We start from the raw sequence: 15197 nt of genomic DNA, 5'->3' as shown, positions 1-15197 counted from the left end.
GACCTAGACATTTTTGACTAAGGATTTCTTTTTTTTAGACAGAATCTTGCTCTGTCACTCAGGCTAGAGTGCCATGGCATTAGCCTAGCTCACAGCAACCTCGAATTCCTGAGCTCCATCGATCCTCCTGCCTCAGCCTCCCCGGTGACTGAGACTACAGGCTAATTTTTTCTATTTTTAGTAAAGATGGGGTCTCAGCTCTTGCTCAGGCTGGTCTTAAACTCCTGACCTCAAGCAACCCTCCCACCTCAGCCTCCCAAGAGTGCTAGGATTACAGGCATGAGCCACCACGCCTGGTCTCTTGACTAAGAATTTCTTAGAGTGCTAATCCAGCATGTTAAATTTCTTTCCTGAATCTTAAAGGAGAGTTTTGTTGAAACTTGAACAATTGTTAGGCACCATCACAAGCTTGACACTTTAATAAAATAAAAAGCCTTTTCCATTTGCAAAAGATAGTTTATTTAGTCCAAAGAGTCAATATTGGCTATTCTTAGAGTATTTTGCCACTTTGGTTCTGTAAACAGAAGCCAATGTTCTAGTGCTAAAAAAGTATTAGCACCTGTTTAATGAGGGAATATCTGATAAAACTTAATCTAGTGTAATACTCAGCTGTGTATAGTGTTAGCATCACTTGGTAGAAGTTCATTCTATATTTCTGCCCTATCTAGTTTATGTATCTATCTGTAGATAGGTGTTTTTTTGTTTGTTTGTTTTTGTTTTTTTTTTTAAGTTATAGGAAATGATAAGTTTTGCCAGATTGCTTTCTGGTTTAAACATGAAATCATTTCAGTCAACTAAATGCTAAATGATTGACTAAAACATGTTAAACTGAAAGACACAAAAATATCCGCCCTCCAGAGCATTGTAGCCTTTTACTTTCCATGTCCTTGTCTTAGGTTCTCCTAAAGCTGGGTGTACCCTGCCATCCATTCCAGTAACCTCCATGGTCTGGTCATCCTGCACACAGTGGACTGCCACTCTCTGGACCCCTGCTTTCTTAAAGGATTGTTATGGATTAGATGTAGAATTGAAATGTTCACATATATTAGTAGTAGATTTTTAAAGTGATCCCCCCCCCCCCCATTTTTGAATCTTACTACACATTTTACCATGGAACACTATTTTGGAATTACAGTGAAAGTTAGTGTCAAAAGAAATCCGAGAGTTTGCAGCTATATCAGATGGTGTGTATTGTGCACATATGTGCATATAATTTGTCTTGTCTCTAATTTTCTGTATCTTTCAGAAAATGTGGTAGCGAAACAGTACACCCATGTGACTTTGGATTCCTGTGAAGAAAATGTAGCGGTACCTTCAAAGAACAGAAAATTCGGGTATTGTGAGGATTTATGTGGTTCTGTTGTTCTCTCCATTTCTATTCTAGCTTTGTTTTTGTTTTGTTTTTGAGACAGAGTCTCGCTCTGTTGCCTTGGCTAGAGTGCAGTGGTATCATCATAGTTCACTGTAACCTCAAACTCCTGGGCTCAAGTGATCCTCCTGCCTCAGCCTCCCAGGCTGAGACTGCAGGTGTATGCCACCATGCCCAGCTAAGTTTTCTATTTTTGTAGAGATGGGGTCTCACTCTTGCTCAAGCTGGTCTGAAACTCCTGACCTCAAGCCATCCTCCCACCTCAGCTTCCCAGAGTGGGAGGATTACAGGCTTGAGCCACCTTGCCTGGCCTAGCTTTGCTTTTTAAACTCTAATAGAATACCTAATTCCAACCCTTAAAGGCTGATAAAGTTTTTTATGGACTCACAGCTTTAAGTAGAAGGTACTCTCTGTGTATATAAATACAGCAGTGAACCCAAGCACTTGACATATCAGGCCAGTACTTGATGAGAAAAACATCAAAGAAACCCAAATTAAAGGTCATTCTACATAATACTTGGCCAGTACTCTTCGAAACTGTCAAAGTTTTGGAAAAACTAAGAAACTTACAGATGAGAAAGGAGTAAGGAGACATGAAAACTAAATGCAACCTGGTATCCAGGACTTGGATACTGGAGCAAAAGAAGAATAGCAGTGGAAAGAGTGGTCAAGTCTGAATGAAGTCTGCAGGTTAGTTAACAGTAATATAATAATGTTAGTTTGTTAGTTTTGACACAGGTGCCATTGTAATAGGAGATGATAACATTAGCAGAAATTGGGTAAGAAGTGTGTAGGAATTCTTTATTATCTTTGCAACATTTCTTGAAATTATTACAACAGTTTATTTGAAAAAATTCACAGGAAAAATGTGACAACTGATAGTATCAATGTATGAAAATACATGTATAAATTTATTTGTGTAAAAATATATATTTAAATATTTGTGTATAGATGGATATAGATGTGGGACTGTGTACATGTGGAGATATATACACAGTTGATTCTCATTATTCACTGTAGTTCTGTTCTATGAAGTCACTGTGAATACTGAATTAGTGAATACTGAACCACATTATGCCTGGGGGGAATACAGACTTTGGTTCCTGTGAGCCTCTGGTCACATTTTGTTTAAAGACACCTTATTTAATATATATTATTGATTTCTTAACATTGAACTCACGTCCAACAGCACTGTAACTCATATCTGAATGGAGCTTATCTGATATGTGTATTTTCTCCGTAAGGCACATCGTAGATTGTGCTCAGGAACATTAGACAGCACTTAGGCACTCTACTTTGAGATCATGTTCAACAGCAAAATCACCCAACAAAAGCACAATAATGTGAAAAACATGTCACTAAGTATACCACGAAAAGGACACTTGTTTATATGAGAGCTGAACCAAGAAAGCTGAACGTCACCTTTTTCAGTCTGAGTTGGGAATGTGTTAGGTGACCAGATATTTTGTCACTCTGTGTATCTGCAGATGACTGCAAAATCACCATGAGTGACATGAGGCTTACAAATAAATTTTAGCATGTGGGTGAATTCACAAATATTAAATCCATGAATACTAAGGATCTACCATGTGTGTGGATAAACATATATACACATATACTTCCATATACAGTCATGTATTTTTTAACAATAGAGACACATTCTGAGAAATGCATTGTTAGGTGTTTGCATCATTGTGTGAACATCATAGAGTGTACTTATGCAAACAAACCTAGATGGTATAGCCTACTACACATCCAGGCTATATAGTATGGCCTATTGTTCTTAGGCTAAAAACCTGTGCATTATGTTACTGTGCTGAATATTGTAGACAGTTGTAACATAATGGTAAACATTTGTGTATCCAAACATAGAAAAGGTATGGTAAAAAAAAATACAATATAAAAGATAAATAAAAAGATAAATGGAACACCCAATTAGGGCACTTACCATGAGTGGAGGTGAGTCATTGAGCAGTGAGTGAATGTGAAAGTGTAAGACGTTACTGTACACTACTGTAGACTTTATAAACACTGTACACGTAGGCTACACTAAATTTATTAAAAATGTTTTTCTTTCTTCAGTAATAAATTCACCTTAGCTTACTGTAACTTTTTTACTTATAAACTTTTTAATTTTTTTAATTGCTTTACTCTTTTGTAATAACTTACCTTAAAACACAAACACATTGTACAGCTGTACAAAAGTATTTTCTTTCTCTATATCCTTATTCTATGAGCATTTTGTCTATGTTTTAAATTTTTTATTTTTTACTTTTTAAACTTTTTTGTTAAAAACTAAGAAACACACACATTAGTCTAGGCCTACAAAGGGTCAGGATCATCAAAATGTCACTAGGAAATAGGAGTTTTTCCACTCCATTTTAATCTTACGCTACCCCCACTGTATATGCTATTTATTGTTGACCAAATAGTCATTGTGTGGCACATGCCTGTATATTTGGAAATGTACTGGAGTGTTAAGTTGTTAGATTGTTCTTGACAGTTTCTGTTTGTTTCAATGTTATAGACGAAAGCCGTCTTCAGAATAAAGTTAAGTATTAGGTCTTGAATATACTAGCATTGCTTCAATGCAGGTTGGAGAAATAAACTCATTCCTCCCCACATTTCCTACTAAAGAATATCCAATGTATCACCTCACCTATTTAATATATTACCACGTCTTTAATTTTCTTTTTCTATTTATATAGTACTAGATGTATATTTTCATATATTTGTTTGTCTAAAGAAAATGCTTTAATCACCTTTTAGTCCGTGAGGCTATTGTGAAATGTTATTCCTAAAATGAAAAGGAAACTATGTTGTGAGACTTCTATGTGACCAAATCCAGCAGGCTTCTAATCATGCGGTATTTTTGTTTCCTTTTTATCTCTTTCACACATCCAGTCCAATTCGAGAGAAAAGCCCTAAACAAGCATTTCCCTCTGACATGTATTCAGCATCCTTACTCCATCAGAACCAGCCTGCTGCAGGTGGTGTACTCACCCGTGAGGCAGAGCGAGGCCTTGAGGCTTGTAAGCTCACAGACACTGAGATTGCCATAGCGGAGGATCCACCAGATGCTGTTGCTGGGCTCCAAGCAGAACGGATGCAGACGGATTCACTTGGGAATGTCGATGCTCCAGGTATGAACAGATGTTTTGCCCTTGACTAAGGACAATAGCATGAGGAAAGCTGTTCTATGAAAGAGGCTCAAAGAATGGGGACTTGAATGTCTTGGAATAGAACAAATGTCGTTGAATTCAGACAAAACTTGCATATCTCCATCACAATGTAGTATAACAATAGCATATTTGAAGGGCAAATCAATTCATTTTAGAAGGTATCAAAATAACTACTATTGGAAGAGGGAGGTAGAATTTGAGAACCTACTATGTGCCAGGCATCTCATACTGTTATCCCTGTATTATAGAAAAGTAAACTGAATGAAGCTTGCTCAAAGGTAGAGACAACTTCCCATCCCCCACCCCCACCCTTCATGTTATAGTCTTGCATAGTGGTTAAGAAAGCACAATGCAGGAGAGAGACTACCTAGGTTCTGATTCTAGCTCCCCTACCTAAGTAGTCATGTGATCTTGGCCAAGATTATTTCACTTCTCTGTACCACTCTGTCCTTTTCTCTAGAGTAGCGCTGATGCGGGTACCTACCGTAGAGGCTTATTGTAAGAACTGAACAGGTTAATAAACCTAAAGTACTCACAACAGTGTACTGCACATGCTTAGCATTAACTAAATGTTAACTCTGTTGGATTAGTCTTTGCTAACTGCCACTAATAGAATTTTTTATAACATTCTAGATTGGAGAGAACCTTTTTCTTCCCTTTAGAAATTCTTTCCTTTTTGTGGACCCAGATTATATCTCATACATGCAGATTACACATAGGTAGTATAAGTGTTTTGTGTATATAAGTAGAAAAGCCATGAAAGAGAATGTGTCTATTTGAACACATTAGAAGTAACTAATGTCCAAGTCTGCCCTTAAGACACGCACCTCTGATTGGTTAAAGACAGAATCTAGCAGTTCCAGGGGAGTGGAACAGATGCACCTGGTATTGATTCCCTTTGTCACAACTGAATGTTGATCCAAATTTGTTGTAGATCTAAAATGGCAAATAATGAACTGTGCATAACTACCAATTTTGGCTTTTGAAAATATTAAATGGTTCTTTATTATTTGAATCAATGCTCTTTAAAGGATAAGGCTTTTGGAAGCTTATTTAATGAATGTTTCCACTTTACAATTTCTTTGGTAAAATTCTTGAGTGCTGAATTCATATTTCTTTTTTTGTTCCCATTCCTTTAAGACTTCAGTGTTGAGAACCCATGGGATGATAAACTGATTCTCAGACTTTTATCTGGGCTTCCTAAACCAGTGACTTCCTATACAAATACTTTTGAATGGCAATGTAAACTTCCAGCCATTAAGCCCAAGACTGAATTTCAATTGGGTAAGAATTATTTATGTAATATAACTTTAAATCCTTGTTTCTCTATGGCAAGTTGATGGCAACTTGTGTGTGTATGTGTGTGTGTGTGTGTGTGTATGTGTGTGTGTATGTGTGTGTATGGCTCTTCTGCCCACCGCTCCCACCTCCAATGAAGAGTTGTAACTATAGTATTAAGTGGAGAACATTTTGTTAAGCCATGACTGTAGGATTATGGATTATGATTACTGCTGTTTGGACTATAGTTTGTATAACTTATAGAAGGTAATTTGGCAATGTCTATCAAAATAAAAAATGCATATACTCTTAGACCCAGCCATCCACTTTTAAGAATTTCCTATATATACTATGGTACACTTCTATAGTAAAATACTATAGTAAAATTGTAACAGAACAAGGAAGCTCACTCTGTATTCATAGGGAATGATTTCTAAAACACACTATACTGTTAAATGAAAAGGGCAAAACAGTGTGTATTATATGCCACAACTAAAATGGTTAACTGTTAGTGAGAGTGGGAAACTGGGTGGATGTAGATAACAATGGGAGCAAGACTTCGAAATATGATTTTTAATTTTTTAATTAATAGACTTTATTTTTTAGAGCAGCTTTAAGTTTACAGAAGAATTCAGGATAAAATACAGAGTTCCCATATACCTGCCTCCCCATACACACACACACACACACAAACACACACAAATTTCCTTATTCTTAACACCTTGCATGAATATGGTACATTTGTTACAATTAATGAGCCAATATTGATACATTATTATTAATTAAAATCCATAGTTTACATTAGGATTCATTCTTTGTGTTGTACATTCTGTAGGGTTTGACAAATGTATGATGACACATATCTACCATTACAGTATCATATGGAATAGTTTCACTGCCCTAAAAATCCCCCATGCCTCACCTACTCATCCCTTCCTCGTCGTCCCCCAACCCTTGACAACCACTGATCCTTTTACTGTCAAAATAGTTTCTCCTTTTCCATAATAGCATATAGTTGTAGTTATACGATATGTAGTTCAGTTGGCTTCTTTTACTTGGCAAATATGTATTTAAGGTTCCTCTGTGTCTTTCTGTGATTTGATAGTTCTTTTTTTTAAAGCACTGAGCAATTTTTATTACATGAATGTACCACACGGTTTGTCTATCCATCACCTAATGAAGGACATCTTGGTCCAAGTTTTGGCAATCATGAATATAGTTGCCGTAAACATCTGTGTGCAGGTTTTTGTGTGAACATAAGTTTTCAACTCATTTGGGTAAATATCAAGGAGAGTAATTGCTCTATTATATGATGAGAATATGTTTATTTTTGTAAGAAACTTCCAAACTCTCTTCCAAAGTGGTGTATAATTTTGTATTCCCACCAACAATGAATGAGAGTTTCTCATTCTTGCCAGCAATTTGGTGGTATTAGTGTTTTGGGTTTTAGCCATTCTAATAGGTATATAGTGATATCTCAGGATTGTTATAAGTTGTAATTCACTGATGATATATGATAGTGAACATTTTTTCATATATTTATTTGCCATTGTATATCTTCTTTAGTGAGAAGTCTGTCCAGATGTTTTGCCCAGTTTTTAATTGATTGGTTAGTTTCTTATCGTTGAGTTTGAAGACTAACTTCTTTATGTATTTTGGCTAACAGTCCTTTCTTAGATATATATTTTGCAAAGATTTTCTCTCAGCCTCTAACTTGTCTTTTTATTTTTCTAACTTATGCCTTTTGCAGGGCAGAATTTTTTTTTTTTTTTTTTTTTTTTTTTTTGAGACAGAGTCTCACTCTGTTGCCGGGGCTAGAGTACCGTGGCATCAGCCTAGCTCACAGCAACCTCTAACTCCTAGGCTCAAGCGATCCACCTGCCTTAGCCTCCTGAGTAGCTGGGACTATAGGCATGTGCCACCATGCCCAGCTAATTTTTTCTATATATATTTTTAGTTGTCCAGCTAATTTCTTTCTATTTTTTTAGTAGAGAGAGGGTCTCGCTCTTGCTCAGGCTGGTCTCGAACTCCTGAGCTCAAACGATCCACCCACCGCGGCCTCCCAGAGTGCTAGGATTATAGGCTTGAGCCACCACGCCTGGCCAATTAACTGTATCTTATAGTAAGTCTTGAAGTGGGGTAGTGCCAGTCCTCTGATTTTGTTCTTCTTCAATGTTGGGTTGACTGGTCTGAGTCCTTAGCCTTTTCATATAAACTTTAGAATTGGTTTGTTGATAGCCACAAAATAACTTGCTGAGATTTTGATTGGGATTGCATTAAATCTATAGATCAAGATGGGAAAAACTGACAATATTAAGTCTTCCTGTTTATGTACGTGGAATAACTCTCCATTTATTTAAAACTTCTTGGATTTCTTTGGTCAGAGTTTTATATTTTTTCTCATATATAGATCTGGTACATATTTCATTAAATTTAAAACTATTTTATTCTTTTTGGTGTTTATTTAACAGTATTGTGTTTTTAATTTCAAATTTCAGTTGTTCATTTCTATTACATAGGAAAGCAGTTGGCATTTGTATATTTGCCTTATATCTGTAACCTTTTTATAATCATTTATTAGTTTCAGATTTTTTTGTTGTTGATTCCTTGGGATTTTTGACTTAGCCAATCCTGTCATCTGCAAACGAAGACAGTTTTATTTCTTTCTTTCCCAGTCTGTATACTTTTTATTTCCTTTTCTTGTCTTATTGCATTATCCAGGACTTTTAGTACAATGTTGAATAGAAATGGAAGAGGGGAGTCCTTCCCTTATTCTTGATCTTAGGAAGAAAGCATCTGTATAGTTTATCACCATGAAGTATGATGTTTAGCTATTGGCTTTTTGTACATGTTTTTTTAATCAAGTTGAGGAAGTATCTCTCTATTTTCTAGTTTGCTGAGAGTTTTTTTTTCCCCCATCATAAATGGGTGTTGGATTTTATCAATAAATCCATTGGATTTTGCCAATAAATCCATCTGAGCCTACTGCTTTCTGTTTTGGAAGGTTAATTATTGATTCAATTTCTTTAATAGATGTAGGACTGTTCAGATTATCTGTTTCTCCTTTGTGAGCTTTGGTAGATGTGTTTTTCAAGGAACTGATCCATTTCATCTGGGTTCTCATGTTTGTGGACATGGCATTCATTATATTCCTTTATTAACCTTTTAATATTCATGAGCTCAATAGGCATAGCTCATCTTTCATTTCTAATATCAGTTACTTATGTCTTTACTCTTTTTCTTAGTTAACTTGTTTAGAAGTGTGTTAATTTTATTAATTTTTCAAAGACCCAGCTTTGGGTTTTGTTGATTTTGTCTATTGATTTCTACTATAATACGTATTATTTCTTTTCTTCTGGTTATTTTAGATTTGCTCTTTTTTCTAGTTTCCTAAGGTCACAGCTTAAATTGTTGATTTAGATTTTTCTTCATTTCTAGTATATGTATTTAGTGCTATAAATTTCCCTCTGCTACATTCCACAAATTTTGGTAAATTGTATTTTCATTTTCCTTTGCTTCAAAATATTTTTTTTATTGTAGCCTCGGGTGGAACCTGGGGCCGCAAGTGTGTTTGAAGTGTTGATGATCAGTGTGTCCTGAAATTCACATTAATTCTCCAGCTAGCTGCGAACTGTATCGACGCACGAGCTACCAACCCGAGTGATCCATTGTTAAGAGTCGTACAATCAAAACATTTTTAAATTTCTCTTGAGACTTCTTTGACCCATGTGTTAATCAGAAGTGTGTTTAATCTCCAAGTATTTGGGGCACTTTTCAGCTATCTTTCTGTTACTGGTTTCTAATTTAATTCCATTGTGGTCTGAAAGCATACTAAGTATGGTTTTTATTCTTTTAAATTTGGTGAGCTGTGTTTTATGGTCTAGGATGTGGTCTATCATGGTGAAAGTTCCCTGTGTGCTTGAGAAGAATATATATTCTGTTATTGAGTGAAATATTCCAATAATGCCAATTAGATCCACTTGATTGATGGTGCTATTCAGTTCAATCATGTCTTTACCAATTTTCTGCCTGCTTGATCTGTCCATTTCTGATGGAAGGGTTTTGAAGTCTCCAATTATAATAGCAAATCCATCTACTTCTCCTTGTAGTTCTATCAGTTTTTGCCTTGTGTATTTTGACACTCTCTTGTTAGGCTTATACACATTATGTCTTCTTGGAGAGTTACCCCTTTATCATTATATAATGCCCCTTTTTATCCCTCATCTTTGTTTTGCTCTGAAGTCTGCTCTGTCTGAAATCAATATAGCTATTCCCACTTTCTTTTGATTAGTGTTAGCATGTATATCTTTCTCTATCCCTTTACTTTTAATATATCTGTCTTTTGTATTTAAAGTGTATGTCTCTGTTTTCATTGGTATATTTAGACCATTGATGTTTAAAGTGATTATTGATATAGTTGGATTAATGTTTACTCTATTTTTTACTGTTTTCTATTTATTGCCCTTGTTATTTGTTTCTTTTTTGTCTTCCATTCTCTTTCTCTGATTTTAATTATTTCATATGATTCTATTTTCTCTCCTTAGCATAGCAATTATATTTTTCTTATTTTTTTTGTTTTGTTTTTTAATGGTTGCCCTAGAGTTTGCAATATACATTCTCATCTAATCCCAGTTCATCTTCAAATAACATTATATCACTTCATGAGTAGTGCCAAATATATGATAACAGAGTATTCCTCACACAGAGTATTAACAATTCCTATCCCTGCCCCCTGTCCTTTATAACATTACTGTCATTCATTTAACTTATCCGTAAGTATACTCACTGAATACATTGTTGCTATTATTTGAACAAACTTATTTCTAATTAACAGTTTGTAAATTGAAAACTATTCTAAAGTAAAAGGTTTACTTAATTTTAAAGATTTTAATTGTCTATTATAAAGATTGGTACAGTTATGCTTTGCCCTTTTTATTCTGTTCTGAAATTCATTCCTCAAAGAACTTTGTTTAGCGCTATGCAGAGGATTTTTGTTGTTGTTGTTCTTTCTAACATCTCAACAGTCTTGCGAAGAAGGCAGCACAGGCATTACCCTCTTTAAAATATGGGAACACTGGTAAAGAAAATAACTGCCCAAGGTCACATAGCGAAGTGACAGTTCGGAGCTCAGCAGTGCTGCCTTGCTCCTTCACAGATCGTCTGGTGAGGGGCTTTTCTGTGGCAGATAATTTAACTTTCATCTAAGACTAGAAAAACATTTCCTAAGGGAGCTATATCCATTTTTATTTATTAAAAAAGCAATTTAAACACCAAGATAATTTTACAATTCTTCATTTTGATAAAGTCCTTAATGTTTTGAGCCTTTTTGTCATTTTAACATATGTTTCTTCTAAGGGTCTAAGCAGGTCTACGTCCATCACCTTCTTGGAGAAGGGGCTTTTGCCCAGGTCTATGAAGCTACCCAGGGAGATGTGAATGATACTAAAAGTAAACAGAAATTTGTTTTAAAGGTAAATGACTTGAACAGGTTTTTGTACAATGTAGAAATGAATTTTAGAACTTGAGTTTTTCTTTTTTAAGATAGTGGTGTTTTATGTCTGTAGTCAGCAATTCAAAAACAAAAACTACAAGGAATTTGAATTGCCTTTCCACTAAAATTATCTTGCAACAAGCCCTCTTCTGCAGCAACAATTTATCGCTTGTTGTCACTGTCAATCCCACATCTTTACTCGTGTAGAGGTTGCTTTCTTGCATTTTTCAGAATGTGAGAATGGATATGAATGTCACATACCTGATTTGCAGGTCCAGAAGCCTGCCAACCCCTGGGAATTCTACATTGGGACCCAGCTGATGGAGAGACTAAGGCCAGCTATGCAACACATGTTTATCAAATTCTATTCTGCCCACTTATTCCAGAATGGCAGTGTATTAGTAGGAGAACTCCACAGCTATGGAACATTATTAGTAAGTATATTCATTTTTATGATGGGGACATGAATTTAAAATGTGTTTTTGGCTTGTGCCTTACACATACCTTTTGTAGTTGGAGCTGTTATTGGAGTGATGGGCAGGGGAAAAACTTTTAACTGGAAATTTTATTAATTCTGTGCAGCTAACTCAGGATTCCACTTTCCATTGTTTCTAGAATGCCATTAACCTCTACAAAAGTACCCCTGAAAAAGTGATGCCTCAAGGGCTCGTCCTCTCTTTCGCTATGAGAATGCTTTACATGATGGAACAAGTGCATGACTGTGAAATCATTCATGGAGACATTAAGCCAGACAATTTCATACTTGGCAACAGGCAGGTGTTGTGGTTTTACAGGGTTCTTCTGTTACCATTTCCTTAACAGCTTTTCGTCATTTGTGCTCATGCAGCCTGGCCCTTGTTTGTGTTTAATATAGATTTTTGGAACAGGACAGCGAAGATGATGATTTGTCTGCTGGTTTGGCACTGATTGATCTGGGTCAGAGTATAGATATGAAACTTTTTCCAGAAGGAACTACATTCACAGCAAAGTGTGAAACATCTGGTTTTCAGTGTATTGAGATGCTCAGTAACAGACCATGGAACTACCAGGTATAAAACTAAAGAGAGAGATTTGGAAATATTTTCCTTTATTGTACTTACCAGATTTTCAAAGTGAATTTGGGGATCTAGTTAGTTTGAGCTGGTTTCTTGAGCAGCAGTTGAAGGAGAGACGAACTTAGGGTCTGGGGGATGGGGGCGTTTACCTGTGAGGCTCTCACAGGCAAGGTAGTGGATTTGACTGTGATAGATGGTGCAGGCAGATTTCTAACTGGATGCATGACCATATCCAAAAGGTGTTAGGAAAGGATCATTATTATCCTAAAGGAAGGTTTCAAAATTTTCAACTAACTAGAATATTAGATGACCAGGAAAGAGAATCTAGCTGGGATAAATGGAAACTTTTGAACCTGGGTTAACAAAACCAACTACCCAGTTCCCAGGTGAGAACTGTGTCTTTCCCAGAGCCCATGATATAGGGGGCAAAGGTGGGGGTCTTGTTTCTAGTATGTTTGTACTGCCAGTGAAGCCTTAGGAGATGGTTGTCTTCTGTCTTGTAGTTGTGGACAGTGCTAGAGTGTTCTTTTCAGCACACAGCAAGAGGCCTTGAAGTATAGTCAGAGAACTATGACCAGAGTCCCAGCGGAGGGAGTTGGGAGAACTTCCAGGTTGTCCATGTGGAAGAGAGAGTAGAGTGTAGTGCTTGCCCCGTGACAGAATGAAGGACCTGAGAAGGACCCAGTAGCTCGGGAAGACAGAGCTTTTCAAGGGGCAACCTCAGGAAGTAATGGGTGGTCTCCTGTCCATGGAAGCCTCCAGCAAAGCTTAGATGTTTGGTAGGACATATCAGTGAACAAATGGTTTCCAGAATTCTTTAAAATCTTGTGGAGTATTTAGTTTGCTGCCTAAGTTAGAATCTTAACATACTCATGTGTAAATGAGTAAATTTAAGTCATATATGTCTATATTTTCTTTATAGATTGATTACTTTGGGGTTGCTGCAACCATATACTGCATGCTCTTTGGCACTTACATGAAAGTGAAAAATGAAGGAGGAGTCTGGAAGCCTGAAGGTCTTTTTAGAAGGCGAGTATTAGCATTGACGCTACAGTGAAAAGAGAATAAATTTAGTAGAATGCTGAGTTCATCTGGCAGAGAAAAGATCTCTGCCACCACATGGAAAACCCATGCCTTGGTCAGTGTAGTGACAGAATACAATGCTGGGCACCTGGGCACAGTGGGGCAGTTCCATGGCTTCCCCACTTCTCTCTCCCCATTTGTGAAAATGGGGCAGCTGATGCCCTCGTGGAATCATTCAGAGCTCCTGGCCCAGTGGTTGGCATCCTGTCACCCTCAAATGTTTCTACCCTTTAGAAAAATCACCTGATGTCACTGAGACTTGGGTTTTTGCTTGTTTGTTTTTTGTCTATGTAAATAGGAGTAATACTGATCCTACTTTTCTCAGATGTTGTAAGAAGCAAAGGAAATAATATATGGGAAAGTGCTTTGTAAATTATAAAGTGCTATTACGAGGCAGCTGTTACAGGACAGGGTTTTAAGTCCCAGCTCTGTGGGACTTTAGTTTCTTAAAGACTGTTTTCTCATCCATAAAATCACAGTGAAAATTCATGAGTAGACAAGAGGTGTTCCTATCAACATGAGTGGCTTTCCTAACACGTGAACAAACTGTTGGTGATGTTTTGTTTAAGCTGAGTATTTGGTTCATGCACATTCTTTATATCACTTACACGTTAACATTTTTTGAGGTATAAAAACATACACAGAAAAGGATACTTACCTACGCAGCCTAATAGGATTGTATGTATATTTATACCCTTGTGAAAAAATTTTAAATGGGAGTTCTGTGGCCCTCATCCCCTTCCCTGCCCCGGAAAAAGGAAAGGAAAAGAGCCAGCAGCGATCCTGTGAAATGTGTGCCCTGCGTAATAAGGTCGGTTCAGGCCCTGGAGGAAAACTTGTATAACAGTATAACAACTATATATTGCTATGCTTTATTCTGAATAATGAGCAAATACTTTATTCTTTCTGTTGCTCATAATCGAAGGTCCAGAAAGTTTCATCTCTGACCAGCAGTGTAGAGAAAATCCTGCAGACAGCCCTCAGCAGGCCTGATCATCACGGGCTGCATTTCTTGTCTGGAATACAATTCAGTTACGCTCAGCCTTCTCTCCAGTGTCTTATCTCCACATTCTGCAGTTGTGCTGTTAACCATGACAATGAACTCTCGAGCTCTCTCTTGGGCAGTCCAGCCTGTCTACTTGGTCCTGGCACATGTGCAGTTGGGCTCCGCAGAACCATTTGGCCAGATTATCCGATTCTGGCAGGATGGTATATATACAGCTAGCCAAAAGCAGATAGATTTTCTTTAAGAGAAAGAAATTTTTTCTACTGAAGAGTTATTGCTAAAAGACTACTTATCTTAAATCTTTTTTTTTTTTGAACAAGATATATTTAATATATAGATATTTAATTGAACCTTTAATTTCTCTTATTTATAATACATTCAGCATTTCCTTTCTTGCTACACATCAAGCTGTTTAGATGAACATGGCTTGGACAGTTATATGAAACTGTCCAGGCCTGTGGCAGTCAGATGCGGGAGTGGGTTGCCCTCAGTGTTGAAGGCTATATTCTATCCATTATTTGTGCTTTGTCTCTTCAGGCTTCCTCATTTGGATATGTGGAATGAATTTTTTCACATCATGTTGAATATACCGGATTGTCATCATCTTCCATCTTTGGACTTGTTAAGGCAAAAGTTGAAGAAAATATTTCAACAACACTATGCTAACAAGATCAGGGCCCTACGTAAGAGGCTAATTGTACTGCTCTTAGAATATAAGCGTTCGCGAAAATAA

General features: G+C 36.7%; 1 protein-coding gene across 3 annotated transcripts in view; it reads left to right on the top strand.

Moving 5' to 3' along the window:
- Positions 1-15197, top strand: part of BUB1 (BUB1 mitotic checkpoint serine/threonine kinase) — a 40104-nt gene extending 24907 nt beyond the window's left edge. For 2 of the 3 annotated variants that reach the window (XM_069494587.1, XM_069494586.1), the window contains 9 exons: positions 1247-1334; positions 4274-4512; positions 5692-5835; positions 11185-11300; positions 11593-11754; positions 11936-12093; positions 12195-12369; positions 13298-13404; positions 15002-15197. In XM_069494587.1, coding sequence (XP_069350688.1) covers positions 1247-1334; positions 4274-4512; positions 5692-5835; positions 11185-11300; positions 11593-11754; positions 11936-12093; positions 12195-12369; positions 13298-13404; positions 15002-15197 — 1385 coding nt within the window. The remainder of the gene's footprint in view (positions 1-1246; positions 1335-4273; positions 4513-5691; positions 5836-11184; positions 11301-11592; positions 11755-11935; positions 12094-12194; positions 12370-13297; positions 13405-15001) is intronic. The other variant, XM_069494588.1, reaches the window with a different exon arrangement.

This window comes from Eulemur rufifrons, chromosome 19 (assembly GCF_041146395.1).
Source record: "Eulemur rufifrons isolate Redbay chromosome 19, OSU_ERuf_1, whole genome shotgun sequence".
NCBI lineage: Eukaryota > Metazoa > Chordata > Mammalia > Primates > Lemuridae > Eulemur > Eulemur rufifrons.
This window is presented reverse-complemented; position numbering and strand designations above follow the sequence as displayed.